The sequence below is a fragment of the Gavia stellata genome, chromosome Z (assembly GCF_030936135.1).
Source record: "Gavia stellata isolate bGavSte3 chromosome Z, bGavSte3.hap2, whole genome shotgun sequence".
Classification (NCBI taxonomy): Eukaryota; Metazoa; Chordata; class Aves; order Gaviiformes; family Gaviidae; genus Gavia; species Gavia stellata.
In genome coordinates, this window is record NC_082637.1 from 38,142,095 (window position 1) to 38,157,583 (window position 15,489).

The following is a 15,489-nucleotide window of genomic DNA, read 5'->3' on the forward strand; positions in this document are numbered from 1 at the left end:
CTCTTAAACGGTTTGTGGTCTACACTTGCTCCTTTTTCTTTTCTGTACCCAGTCTTGGTGCCCTTGGCAGAGTTCTGCCTTGGCTAGTTCTGCTAGCTTCTGACTTTAGTAACTTTTCAGGCTCATTGCTAGCATACTGTTCTCCACCCCCACCACATATGTACCTTACTTTTCTCCTTCATTGTCTGAGCTTACTGCGGTACCACAGTCAAGAGTTTAAGGAAGACCGGGCTTTCTACATGTCCACCTGGAGGTAGCGTGCCCTGTAGCACCATAATGTTGCAGCTGCGAGAGTCATGCAGCTCAGCCCCATGTGGGAGAACGCCTGCTGAGCTGAGAAATCATTCTTGGATTCAGTTTGCAATTTCTGCTTCAGAAAATAAAACAAACAGACAGACACAAAAAAAATAAAAAAAGAGCCGGAGACTTCAGGCAATGCAGGGGTATAGGCATGCAAACTGGATGAACCCTGAACAGCGCGAGAGCAGTGATTGGAAACTCCTATCTGTAAAATTAATACTTAAAAGGCAGAGTTCCCAGCTTTCCTGAGGTGCATGGATCTTTGCCTTCCTGTGCAAAATTCTTCCTCCCATAAGATCACATTTCTTCTACTGCAGAATAGGGTAGGTTTTACATTTCCCCCAAAAAGAAAAAAACAGTGACAGAAAGACTGTCACCCAGTCCTGTTAGAAACATTCCTACTTTACAATTTGGGACCAGAGTCAGCCTCCTTTATTGCTGAACAAATGGTGTAAGAGGGTTCCAGAGAGGATTTTTCTGTAGAGAATACAAGGCTTTAGTAAAACATACATTCTCCCGGGAGGATTTCAGCATTTTCCAATTGGTGCCTTTTATGGCATACGTTGTGTATTGACACAGATTAAGTTTCCCTCCTGTCTGGAACAATGCACGCTCAGGAGGGGAGCTACGGAGCCAGCAATAAGCGTGAACAGCTCACGGCAAGTGGTGGAGCAGAGCTCCTGGAGGATGGCTAGCTGAAGGCAGAGCACTCCCTTCAGTTGTGCCATTCTGCCTCTCTCCTCCTCCTCCTCTCTCCCTCTCTCTTTTTTCTTCCTCTCTCTCTTCCACTGTTACGCTTTCCCCAGACCCCTCGGCTTTGTTGCGCTGCATGACTGACTAGCAGGAGGGGGATTGGCTGCTCGCTGGCTCCGGGAGTGCTTCCCTGCAGCTCACCCCAACCCACCCACCCACGCCTGGGTCAGGAAATGTGAGCAGGGCTGATGGAGGCGGAGAGGCAGGGCTGAAGGTTCGCACCAGCGCTGGATGTGACAGCAGGCAGCCGAGCGCTTCGCAGCTTGCGCAGTGTCCAACCCCCGGTCCGGCACGGACCCGAGCATGGAGGGCTGCCGCTGGACAACTGCTGGCACCCTGCTTCTGGCTTCCCTCGTCCTGGTAAATGCCATTTCTTTTCTGCAGATGTGTAGCGCTTCTAGCTGGTATTGTATCTGCGTGTATATATGTGGGTGCATATGTTTTTAATCTTTAAGGTTGCAGTTAGACTTTGTTTTGAACAAATCATGTAACTCTTATCCTCTCTAAAGCATTGCACGCTTGGAGCCTTGATATTGTGGGTTGCTGCAGGTAGAACCAAGAAGTTGATGTTGGCATCATTTTTATAAACTTGGAGAGCAACGACCTGTGAATGGTGATTTAACTGCTTGAGATTTAGAGAAGAGCTGTTTCTCCCCTCTTTAAATCAAACTGTATCACGCTGTAATGTTCCTGGAATTTTCTTCCTTCCTAAAAAAACAGAAAAGAAAAAATATTTTTCAGTTATGCACATGCAGAGAAACCAGGTACAGCATGTACTGAACTTTTTCCTCCAGCCAGCTTAAATGAGCTCTCATTACTGCTGTAGCTCATTACAGAGACAAGTTTATACCAACTTTATGAAGATATGTTATGTGATATCTGGTATACTTCAGGGCTGCAAAGCTGGTCGTTACTACATGATTTTCTTGCATACTTCCCCTGATTATCCTGATAGGATGCTCTACAGCTGAGCCCTGTATCTCTTCTGTTCGGATGAGATTAAATGTTCTATTTTGACTCATACTAATTTTATAACTATGAGCTGTATGTTTGCTATCAAAAAATCTGTAGTAAGAACATTAATATGCACACGCTTTTGATACCATAGTCATCTTGGCATACATATATGTTGTCTTTTTCTGAAGATTTGACTGAATGTAGTCATTCAAATAGCAAGTAATAGTAAAGAAATATATGAACTTTATAGCAGCTTGCATCTTCTTATTTATCTGTATAAAACAATCTATGGTAATCATTGTAAACTTACTTTAACATATTTTTAGTAGCTGCATGGGGACCTAAAGAGTGGGATAACCATACTTGAAATGCTTATTAAAAATGATTGCATGATTTTTTTAAAAAAGCTTTTTGCATATAGATTAATGAAATAATAATTAATCACTATCAAGAATGCTACCGCCTGGACTGCTTTAAAAGTTATTTTCTTTAAAGGTCTATTTTCCGTTTAAAATACTGAATTCACACAAAATGGCATAAAGTCAGCATAGATTCTCTTTCATTTATGAAAATGAGAAGTTTATAACCTGATGACTGTAATATATTATGAGCCAATCCTCCAGTCCTAATTTAGGGAAGATCAACAGGAGATATGACTCAACAAGACTGTGTAAGGACTGTAGGATTTGGCCCCATGTTAAGCTCGTACTCATAACATTTGTACTTCACTCTGCTGCTTGTGAATTAAGTTCTCAGTCTCTAATTCATGAAAATAAATAGTGCATTCTGTTGCCAACTATTATACATTGTATTCCATACTATACTAGTTTGAGTTTGTATGACTTACCCTGCCTCAAGAGATTTTCCCCCCCACCTCCTACCAAATCTCTTTGTGCCTTAAGAATAGTGGTGTGAAGCAAGCTTAACTTTCTTTTTTTGAGTCAGGCCATTTTTTTGCTCCTTCCATACTCAGGAAAATCTCTCACTGGCTTTCAGCAGGAGATTAGGCAAACACGCAAGAATTTGACTTATAGTTTGGATAGAGATAGAGATAAGTTGTAGGATACCTTCGTATACATGTTACTACTGTAGTTTATTGCAGCATGAGTTCACGCAGCGCATGGTAGAAAGCTCGTCGATGTTCTGGACCAAAAAAAGAGGCATTGGATCAGACCTGTGACCTGGCTGTTAGCCTCATAGGTATTAGTTTTTTGGCAAGTAGGCGGAATGAGTTTGAAAAGTATGACAATCAGCATTTGGATTTATGTGTTTCACCTTGTACCTCTCTAAAACCCCTGTCTTGCTCACACTGAGCAACATGAAGAGCCTCTAGTCATGCAGCACTCTGGTAACATCAGCAGCAGTTCACAGTTGTAAGCATGAAGGCTAGGTAACAAATGGTTACAGGATTAGTCTTACAAAAATGTATCACCCGTTCCTATATTTTCAGTAAGACGCTGTAGAGCAAAGTAGACCTTAAAGACTTTGTTCAGCATCCTTGCCTCAGTAAGGAGGTTGCATAGCCTAGACACATGCACAGCCTGTGCGCACATGATGCTGAGGAGATGGACGAGCCCACGGGCGGTATCAGCAATAACCTCTCCAGTTCCCCTCATTAGCCAGCAGATATAGCCTACTTCAGGGCAGACCACCTGGAGCGGTGTAGTAGTGCATGTAGCTCACTACTCCATCAGGGTTCTTAGCTTTCTTCAGAAGAAATTGTATCCATTTTCATTTGAGTGGTGCTTAAGTAAGGTCTGTGGGGGTCAGTAGTTTATTTGTTAAGTGCCCTAGAACTTTCTCCATACTCAGACATCCAGTTGCCCTGGCATAAATGGGAGTTAGGTACTTTCATAGCTGCTTTCAAGAAAGAGTAATATCAGACGGAAAGTAACTTGAAAAGACAGTTTCCCTCTTTCCAGACTAAGACCAGGTATTTGGAGAATTTTGCTCATTGCTTTGTGAACTTTTGGATGCTAAGAAAATATTAGCATGCCACTTTTAAGTGAAACAAGAGTAAGCAGGCATTCTGTTCCGAAGATTTCCCTTTCTATTTGTTTAAAAATAAAAGGCTAACACAAGCAAATCACAGTTTGTCTAACTCAAAGGAAATGTGGCCAAAACTATAACCATTAGCCACTGACATGTATTCATCCAAACTTGAAGTCGAATCACTTCATGTCAGAAGGGCATTTAATCACATTTGCATTTGTTGTTTGCATCTTTTCAGCAGCTTTTTTTAGCTCTTTTTGTTGCTGTTGTGTTGCTTACAGAAGTAACACTAGGAACTGTAATAAAGTACATGTGTTCTTCTGCAGGACTTCTTTCTTTTGCTGTGCTAATTTGTACATGGAAAATAGTCAAATACAATAGCCCATTCCTTCCAGGCTCTTTGGCATTACATTCCCTTATTATCTAACTGTGTCTGTCTTGGATGACCACAAGCACAATTAGCCAGTGGAATGAATATAATGTTTCTTGTTTACATCTGAATGTACAAAGCTTGACAGTTTTTCCTTTCATGTGCAGATAAGTCTACCTACTGCTGTCTATCTGCTCCTCTGTTTCTACAATTGTAGCTGTATAGAGAGGGATTTTTCCAGTACAGGGTCCAAAGTGCGCACATATATTTTCATTCGTCGACATGTATGTGTGCAGACTGGCATTTGATCACATCAGTTGGGTAAGGATGTGCTGAAATACAGAGTTCAGCTATAGAAAGCTAAGATTTATTCATGTGAAGGAGTGCAAAATTTCTCACCATTGCGGTCTCTGGCCGGTGCTGCTGTACTCTGAATGTGTCATGTCTATAAAACAAAACAATTTCCTATGTGAAGGTCTAGATGCTACTAAGTATGTATAGTCATCAGTTTCTTCCCATGTTAGTCTAGAATTTTGTGTTTGGACTTATTTTATTGACCTCTTCCTTCAGATTTTTTAAGTATATAATTTATTTACTCATTTTCTACCAAGTGCAAAGGCTTGCATGAGCTGAACAAAGGTTGTGTGATGGAATTTTTTCTTTTGGACTTTAGTGAATGAGAATCAGTACTTAATGTAGGCTTTTGAGCTATTGGTCTGCTTCACCAGTGTCAGTAAAGTTAAATATGTTTTGTTTTAATGACTTTTGCTAGATTCATAGGTCTGGCAAAGAATAGTAAAAGAAACTATGAAATAGAACACTGTGGAGAGTCTGAAGATTGCAATATGGTCACCTGTAGTCATGGATCTGTCAGCTGGACAAACTCATATGCTCAGAAAGTTCATGAGTTAGTGTAAAGCTTGAGTAGTCCACATGCACAGACGAATAATTCTTTAGGAGGGGGCTATCGATCTCTGTGTGACTGAATTTTCACAGAAGCAAGCAAAACCTGAATCCCTTATAACTGTGTTGTTAGCCATGCAAATATAACCTCATGGTTTCTGTTACAGTGTTGTCTTGTCAAAGCTGTGGACAGCACTGTTGTTTCTATTGCTTTTCATAGCTATTTTCTTAAGCTTGTAAGAAAAGTCAGAGCTGTATGGGCAACAAGCACATGGAAGAAACATGGGAAATTGCAGTCTGTTGCCGTGGAGGCATGTCTTGTCTCGTATGAGGAAGGTAGAATAATAAGATCATCCTTGTAGAAACAATCAGAAAGCTGAAGTTAGTGAAAAAACAGTCAAAACATATCAACCACCAGCTGCTATGGTATCAGGATGGGGAGCAGGAAAAGGAGAAAGAAATTACTTGTTCCAGCCCAAGCCAAGGACCGTTATGAAAGAAGTCTTCTCATGTGGTAGATAGCAACTGGTCAAAAGCTGGCATGAAACACTGAATTCCATCAGAGTATCATAATCTGGTATGAACCACTACTTCATAAGTGATGTACCGGCATGGCTAACTTTGGTTTTGGCATCTCCATCTTTTCATAACAGCAGATGGACAGTATGATTGTCTTAACAGCTGACCAGCTTTGGGTATGCAGGGTCTTATAACATCCCCTAGCCCTTAAATGGATGTTCAGGCAAAATGAGGAAAGTAAGCAAGAGACGTATGTTTCATGGAGTGATGGAAAATCTTCTCTAGGTCTGTAACCCTGTGTAGTGTTGAACACAGACCAATAATAGTCAACGCTTAGTGCAATCTGATCATTTAGATGTCCTTCTATTTCAGGGAATGTAAAACATTTCATAACAGGTCTGAGATTTGCTATCATGCACATTAAGACTCACTGTACATGTTCAGACCTATTTTTTCAATCAGCCAAAATTTTTCCTTACGCAAAAAGGAGAAAGAGAGAGGGTTGTCTACTGGGGATTATAGATACTAAAAAGATTTAAAGATTGGTATAATGGTTTTAAAGATGCCATTCTTAAATGATTCATTTGTCTTTCAAGGTAATGGTATACAGTATCTCATCTGTCTCTGTTGAAGCCTCTCCCACAGTCGGATAGGGTCATCAGCCTTTGAAGTTTTTGCCTTTCTTTTTTGAAGTGGCAAATACTATCCTCAGAATACTAACTCTTAATACAAATACAATGGTTCACAAACATAGTATTGGCTGACATTTGAGAGCAAGCTTCTCATCTGTATAAATTTATTTGTCTCTGTTAACTGCAGTAGAGCTATACTGAATTCCACCTGCTTGGACTTTGTACTAAAGTCTTCATTTAATAACTGGTTTTATTTCGAGCTTTTACATGTGGTATTTAGATGTCATGCACAGAAGCAATTAAAATAGCTTCAAAAAGCATTGGTCATTAATATCTTCTTGTGAAACCTCTGAGTGGCCAATTTATCTTGTTTTCAAAAGAACACCTTTGCTGATTGTTGTGGGTTTGTTATGGCCTGAATCTGAGTATGCACATTGAAGACTACTGTAGGCCAGGACCTTCTCTCTCCTTCACTACCAGTGAGATGTTACCATATCAGAGATTACTAACTCCCGGTACATTTCAAGCTTTTTTCTTTTTTTCTCCCTTTAGGTACCCTGATTAGAATTTCATTTCATGTATGAGCATTTTTTTTTCTTTTTGCTGACAGAACACAACTTTTTCAAATTTCTTACAAAAGTAGCTGAAGTTGTGGTGAAATTGGAAGGCAATATAGGCAGGTGACTGGGGGAGGGAAAGTAGTATGTGTACTTGTGAGATTTAATCTGCTTCCAAGGCAAGCATATGTAGTCATCTTAATAGTTTTGCCACCTGTGAATTATTTGGACACTGCTTATAGCAGCAGTCCTTCTTCTAGTTGTGCAGAGAAATAAGTGGTATGTTCACTGATTCTACAGTACATTAATTTTCACACTGTTTCCATTTTTGTCTTCACTGTCTTTATGGAATTTCTTCCAAAGCTTCAACCCTTTAGAGGTTGCCCTGGGATTTATTCCTTTCAGGGACTTCTTGTAGAGCAAGTTCAGCAGAGACGGTGTCAGAGTGGAGGGAAGGGGGTGTGTGATAACGTAAGACATCCTGAAATAAATTCCAAGAGTGCTCAGTAAATGAGACAGGAAATTATATGCAACTTATAATAAATTCAAACTGTCCCATAAAATAAATATAACTCATTTTGTTTCCATATGAATGTACTGTAGGGGTGTCGAATTTCCCCTTCTAGCTTTGTTGGAAATCATTTTAGTCCCTGTTTGAAGTTTGCTAGTGTATTGTTCAGATCCTGCACTATATCAACAGATCCAGAAATGAAAGGGAATAAAGGAAGCAATAAGGTCTCCTACCGTTCTGGTGCTGGCATCAGATTGGTGGATTATTTATTTATTTACTTACTTACTGACTTATTTAAATCCCCGTATTTCTTTCAGCCTGGACTGTTAAAAGCATCTATTGTTGAGGGCAAATATAACTGCCCTTAACAACCCCAGGGCTGTCTTTTCTTTTTTCATTTTGGTATGTGGGTGGATTATGGTTGTAAATGTGTTCTGGATATGACATTTTCATAGTTCTTGTAACTTCTTTTAAAAAAGAGAGTGAAGGATTTTCAAGTTGCTGTGGTATCGCCAATATGTTCCTTAAAGGTCTAGCCAGGGCCATGTTTTAAAGATGAAAGTTCTGTACTAGCTGAAGAGGAGAGGGAAGTAATTCCATAGAAATCTTTGAAACTAAAAACTTGAGCTGCCACAAGTTGCTCCCTTTAATTGTAAGGCTCTGCTTTGCTAATCCAAACTTTAGCAGTTTCATCATTATCTGATGGGTTTAGCCACCCATCAGTGCTGGTGAGCACCAGGGCAAGTGGGAGTGCATTACCACATCTTACCAGAGTTGAAGACTGGCATAGAGAGGAATGCATACCCCTCCTGTGCAGCATACTGGCTCCAAACTGTGGATGTGTCTTTTCTTTTATTTGGTGAGAGCAATGGAAACACAAATATTTTCATCATGTGTGATATTGGAGGGCAGCATGAGAGTAGCAGCAGTTTATATCCTGACAGTGTTTAGGTCCTTCCACCTTTGCAATTCAATGTAAAATAATGAAAAAAATTCTGATACTCCTAGAAAACTCCTGCACCTTCATACTGCAAACTCTCAACAACTGAGTGTATTTTTCTTTAAAGAAACATATTCATTAATTTGAGATAAATTATTTGGTGATTAAGGAGGGAATACATATGTTAGATAAACTCTGGGGTTTATAGTTAGTTCCTAAGGGTCCCATGAGCATTTTTTTCCCTGTCTTCCCTTTTTTTTTGTTATGACATGAGATCTTGAGGTTTCTGCATGATTTCTTTCTTTCTTTACTTCTCCCTCTTCCCTTCCTCCCCCTTTCTTCCTTCCTTTCTTCCTTTCTCTCTTCCTTCCTTCCTCCCTCCCTTTCTTTCTTCCTCTTTTCCCTTCTTTCTCTCTCTTCTCCCCCTATTTTTTTACATAAATATTTCCCTTTCAGTTTTCATGCCTCCACTGAGGCTTAAAGTTTCAACCCTTTATATGGCCCCTTGTTGTCAACATAAACACATACACAGCTCCGTGAATTAACTGAGGGAGATGGCACACCATCAGAAGAATAGGAGGCTTCATTTATTTTGAATAAACCTTGTGATTGCGAATGTTTATCTGAAATTATACAAGTCTTTGGACACCTCTACTCCATTCTCTGAAACGCCTCCTGATCAGAGAGTGCCATCTTCCTGTTGCAACATATGGCGTCTTGTCTTAATGTTCTGACCTGCTCCAGAGGAGGCTGAGCCATCTTAGGACTGACGAGCCCATTAAAATCTATGCTCATGTGGCAAGGCCTTCTCGCTCAGACTTTCAGAACAAGAGTTTCTAAATCCAGTCCACATGGGGTTTGGTGCACATAAGAGGACTCACTGTTGGACATTGTGACCTGTGCGGACAGTTAGGCTGGGTGAATTTCTGAAGCTCAAGGTCAGTTTACTAAAGGAAGTGAAAACGGCTAATACACACTTCTTCAGTGTATTACCCTGCTTCTTTGGGGGAGACAGTGGTTCACCTGCGGAGCCGCGCGTGTCAGCCATATGTTGGCCATTTTTTCTTGAAGCTGACAAACACAGCCCAGCCAGCACACAGCTTTCACTTCTCGTCACTTGGAAAACACTTGGAATGCAATAGGCCTTGTCACAGAAGACAATTTTAACTTCTCTTACTTTTCCTTTCTGTGCACCTCTGTGGGCTCTTTCCCCACCCGCAGTTCTGGCTACATGGAAGGCAAACCCGAAGTGCTCAAGTGCAAGATGCACTTTTGAACCCATGCTGTTGGGTGGGTTCTGAATTCTGGAAAGTTAGCTCACCCATACTGCATCTGAACTAGTCCTAGCTGTGAAAACCCTTCTGAGTCAATTAGGCAACAAGTCTGAGGCTGAGCCAGCTTGGACCTGCTCTGTATTGGATCACCCATGCCTGGTGTTTACACCAGCACAGCAGGATTTAAATACAACAGGGAGTTGTAACTTGGGTCTGTGAGAGCAAGAAAGAAAGCTCTTCTATTCACATTGGTCTCCTAGTGTATATTTTCATATGGGTAAGTGAAGTGAGAGATAGGACTGATCTAAGTTTTATAAAGCACTGTTATAAAACGTTACAGGGAGCGCAGCATGCAGCGTGTTGAAGTTGATATGGTGTCAGCTCCATACTCTGCCAGCAACACCCCCCCAGCTGGCTGCTGCCCTTTTAGGAGAAGAAATGAGCTCACATTTGGCACATTTCTCCTGGGATAAAACTTCCAGTCCAGGTTTGGGAATGGTTCTTTAGCTCCTAAAGTCCTGAGATGGCTGTTTATCATTTCATCCCTGTTTTGTTGCAGACTAGAAGCTGCGTACTCCCTATCATAACTTTCAAGAGACTGCATATATACAGCTATATGACTTGCTTCAGGGCAGGAATAATCCCATGGGACTATGGGGACAGCACTGGCAATGATTTATCCTTCAGAGAGCGCTTGATGTGTGGAGCTAATGACTGTCAGAGGGTGCAAATGTGTACAACACTGAGACTACAGACATTCTGTTTTCAGGACGACAGAGTTCAGTGTAATACTTTGTCCTTATTACTTGTGCAATAACCGTATCGGGTCATATATGGCTAGGAAGGGAGGAGGAGTTATTTCCCCCTCAATGAACCTTTGCTTTCCTGTGCAAAAGGAAAAGATGCCATAATTTCTGTTTTTCTGTTCCCTTAGTAATGAGCCTGCCTTGCATGACTGTGCTGTTAAGAGTAAAAGAAGACAAAAGGGAACGCAGCGCTGAAAAGGACTGCCACAGCGAATTTTTACTTATGTCCCTGGGAACTGAGCTAGCTGTATGTGTATCAAGTGTCTCCCTTCAGGGTAAAGAAAAATTGTCCACCTATTGCTCTTCCCCTTGTCTGTGTTCACAGGAGCAGAACAAGCATTGAAAAACTGCAAGAGGATCTGAGTGAGATTTCCTCTTCTCTCCTTCTCATCAAGGCATCTTGCCCTGTGTCTTCTAGGTGATAGATGATTTTGATCCTGAAGAAAGAGTAAATTAAAAACTACCCAGAAGGAGATTTGGAGTTTTTTGTTTAGTCCTTTTTAAGAGGCTGAAATGGAAAAATAAGTCCTGGCCCATTTATCTGCACTAGCAAAGTCTGAGCATAAAGTAATTACCCAAAGTACAGTATATACCCTCACACATGTGTGCTCCTGTGCCAGTGCCTTCCTTGGGGCATGGAGTCACTCAGATCAAGGGTTCCCTGTGCCAGGGGTTTTCCATAGGAAATACACTCTTGATTCCCTCACAGGCCTTTTGCCTGGTCTTGCAAGTGCAAAGGCGGCAAAATTCCTCAGTTTATTTCCAAGACTGTGGAAGCCTGGGGCAAGCGGGCTGGTACTATTCAGCTCACAGCCCCACACCCAGTAGGAGGGAGCTGCTGCCCTCCAGGGAGCAGGGGAGCCAGTGTACAAGGTTACCCACTTCTGCCTCAAGACATCTGATGCTCATTGCAGCTACTTTTCCTTCCAGGTTGCTTGCCAGAGAAAACAGTGTTTTAGCAGCAGTTTGAACAGTTCTGTAGGCATCCGATTGGTTTGGCCATATGGAACATCATGCAGTTAATCATGGGAGCAATTGCACCTGTGGTTGCTCAGCATCTCAGGTGCAGTAAACAGCTCTGGCAGCTTGGGCACGAGGGCATTTTCTCTCTTCAACTTCTTTTAACTTCTGTGAGAGCAGAACTCCCATTACTTCGGTAAGAATGCCAGGTAAGCAGGTTTTTCTGGCTTGTGTCCTTCTGGAGGACCACCCTTCTGGCTGGGTGGCAGGTCTGGTGGCTGAAGTCCTCTCTTCATCTTTATATGGGATACAGTCAGGATAATGGAAAGATAAGCTATGAAGCACACCAGCTGAACAGTGTTCATCCATCCTGACCCTGAAGTAGACCCCTTGGGAAAAGAAAATAGGTTGGCGTTCATTCCCATTAAGTCCTTGGATATATTGCGAAGGCTGGCTTGGGGACTTCTGCTTTCATGTGGTGCATGAAATGGGCAGATACCTGCTTGGAGCTGGAGGACAACAGTTGTCATGGGGAATCCTAGTGCTTCCAGGGAATTATGCTCCTCACAAGGATAAGGCTTACTTTAGTAAGCCCTTTGTTCAGTATGGTACAGATATTCTGGAAGAGTGGTTGTGCTTCAGTCTTACAGTACTGTTTAAAATGATGTGCAACTCTTTGCCTAGATACATTAAACATGTTTATTGTGCATTGCAAACTGGACGTGTCAGAATATTTTACCTATTATGTTTCCAAGATAATCGGTCTGAAAAGTTTCAACAGCTAGTCAGGAATGTCTTGCATATTAATATTTTGTTTGACAGTAATTACCAATATTAATTCAACTGGCTGTGATTTTGTTCTGCCTTGCCTTCATTCAAAAGCCAGAGATTTCCAAGCAGTTTCCCATCTGAGCTGTAATCCAGCTGTTACCTTGGATGGAATGCAACAAAGATACACAACATTGTGCAAATGAAATCTTATAAACCATATATTTACATTGGTTGAAGTTTTGAAATATATGTTTCTTAAAAAGAGATGAGGTCACTGGCCTTGCCTCCTGCTATTACACACCTAGATAAGTGCTGAGAGCAGTTTCTTCCTGGTTCACTACAGACAGCATTTCAGTACTGTGTGAAGTATATACTAACAGTGACAAACTAACATCGAAGGATGATCAAGGATTACTCAAAAAGCGAGAATGTATGGCTTGGCAAGAATTCATATAGGGATGCGCTTAGACGAATCTGAAAATGGAGGGCAGAAAGACCATATCATAGGCAAAAATACTGGTTTTCCCCCCTAACATCATTTTAACAGTAGCAAAAGACAAGTTTAGGCAATGGCTTCAGAGGAGCCTTGCATATTGTCACTGACAGTTCATCATACCCCTAAACAGTGGGGATATGATAAGAACCAGATGATTTAAATTTCTTAACCAAACCCAGTGGTGCATATCATCTGGGAAATAACTGTGGCTTAAAGTCTGCATAAGTACCTTAGTCCAACAAGAGGTTAACTGCATATTTTAACTATCTATATTGCTGTTTAATCTAGGGAACACACTGGGTGCTTGAAAAATATGACTGTAGCAGTGTTGTACTGAATGAGGAGGACAACTAGAACCCTCAGAAACTGAGGAGCAATTAGACAACATGATCTGCATTTACACGCAGTCTTTTCTGTGTGACAATGACAAATAGTTGGATTCTGTAGGGATAGCGCAGTTCCAAACAAAATTTTAAATTCAATTACAGTACGTGACTAAGATTTATTTTCTTAAGGCTGAACTCCTTTTATAGGTGTCAGGTATGAACACAGGTCTTGCTACTTTTCATGTTTCTCCCTCTGTGCACCCACACACATGTGTAGACACATGTTCTTAGAAGAAACATGGTTCTCTCATCAGGGATGCAGCTCCGGGATGGCCAGGCAGCTGTTGCGATTTAAGTATGTGTGACACTTGTGGTTTTTACATATTATTCCAGATAGTTTAAATAATTTCTGTGTACTGTGTTAGTGGAGAGGGTAGGAAGGACCTGTTACTCGTCTCATAGTCTGAATATAACATGAATGCCTGACAACTCTTTAATAAATTCAGAAATTACTGTTAAACATTGAAGCTGGATTTTTTTAAGAATAAAAGTGGATACCTAACTCTTTTAGTCTTACTTGATTATGTCAGATTATTTTTGTTTATATTATAAGAAGTTCTTTGTTCAGCTTGTTGTTTAAAGCCTTTTTTTTTTTCTTTTGTGAGCATCTTCACCTGAGTGCCCTGTCCACTGACAGTGATTTCATTTTGTACAAGTGATCCTTCTTGCTTTCTTGTCCAAAAGCACAAGGTATTCCATCTCTTTCTCATTAGAGAAATCTTTGGGAGTCCTCACTCCCATTTCCTCTGGAGCTGCTGTGTTGGGTGGTAGCTGCATCATCACCCTCAGGTTAAGTGTGTATTAGGGTAATGATGGATAAAGAAAGAGCCGATTTTCATTAGTGCTAGCAGACTTGTTTTATGTAGGTCATTGATAAGCAAATTGTTTGCAGGTGACTTTTCTGCCATTGATGCTCTAGACGTCAGGACATCGTCAGGACATCTTGAGTTTTGTGTGGATAAAGCAGTAGGTGTTCCCTGGGAAGCTCAGGCTGAGATCCACCTAGAATGGACAGAAGAGGGAAGGAAGCTCTTCTGATACCAGCAGCAGGGCATAATGAGCTGATGACTGCCTGCATTTTGCTTCTTTGGCATATGCTGGCATTTCAAGAAGCACCAACCTGGGGTACTTCTGGCAGAGATAAAAGACTTTTTCTAAGAGGGAAGTGTTAATTAAAGGAAGCTTTAAGTGGTGGCAGCTTTACTCCTTGCAGCTTTAAAGACATGTAATCCCTCTCTGCTTTTTCTCCTTTTTTTTTTTTTCTGTTTACTCTTTATGGCAGAAACTTTAGGGCTTTAAAAGAGTACTGTAGGACTTCTTGTATTGCAAAACACTGCAATGTTCTTGACTGTTATCAGGAGTATTTTAATATAGGTTCTTCAGTTAGATCACTTTGTTGAAAGGGGGTAAAAATTATTAATTAGTGGTATAAGTTACTTTTGAAAAATCTGTGCTAAACAGTGAATTCTTAGCTAGTAATGGTATATAACCTTTGAGGCTGCAACGGACCTGCAATAGACAGTCTTCTTCAGTTATAAAATGGCTTTTCAGGCACTGCTAGAATTTGAAGCTCAGTCTTAACTGTGTGGTTCACAGGAGGGAAAACCACTCTACTTTCTTTAACATTAAACATGGATGGAGTTGAAATGAATTATGTTTATTCCACTTGTTAAAAGAAAACTTGGAGCCTGTTCCAGCTTGAGATCACATGTTTTCTGGGAATATATAGGTCTTATAACAAATCTTGGAATGCAAATAACAGGCACATGGTTCTCCTCTGGGTGGGAGTACAATTTATTTCAGAAAAATTTGGACCCTTAGAATGTCTAGCTGTGCTGATGCTTGTAATTTGTGATGAAGTAAGAGTACTTGGTTCACGTGACTTTACCTTGCAATCCTTTTTAATTACGTCTTTGGCCTTTCAACCAGTGGTGAATGATCAGGACAAGTACCCATTTGCAGGCTGAAGATACTGCTTCCTTGTAAACGAAAAGCACAGACACGCATTTTCTTTTTAGCAGGCTGAAAGTGCAGACACACATTTTCATTTTATAAAAAATACCCTTCAGAAAGCAGTCAGCTGAAACAACTGGAGTAAATTGGTGTGTCACTCCTCTTATCTCGCATGTAAATGTTAATGAGATTGTATCTAGAGGATGGATCACATCTGGCCATAGTCAGAATTTGATCACTTATGTTACTTTAAGTTTTACATTTACCCTTGCAATTATTGTGTTGAAATTAAATCCTTTTGCATTTTAATAAAGGTAAGATAAACTGAGAATGGCAAATAATTTTTATACACTCATTAGGCAAATCCAGTATCATCTCTCACAGACTAAATTAATTTGCCTTTATTTTC

At 40.7% G+C, this 15,489-nt stretch overlaps 1 protein-coding gene across 1 annotated transcript in view; it reads left to right on the forward strand.

Moving 5' to 3' along the window:
- The first annotated feature begins 1,267 nt into the window (after positions 1 to 1,267).
- Positions 1,268 to 15,489, forward strand: part of ADAMTSL1 (ADAMTS like 1) — a 213,624-nt gene continuing 199,402 nt past the window's right edge. The window contains exon 1 of the mRNA XM_059833532.1: positions 1,268 to 1,413. Within this exon, the coding sequence (XP_059689515.1) occupies positions 1,357 to 1,413 (57 nt within the window). The 5' untranslated portion in view covers positions 1,268 to 1,356. The remainder of the gene's footprint in view (positions 1,414 to 15,489) is intronic.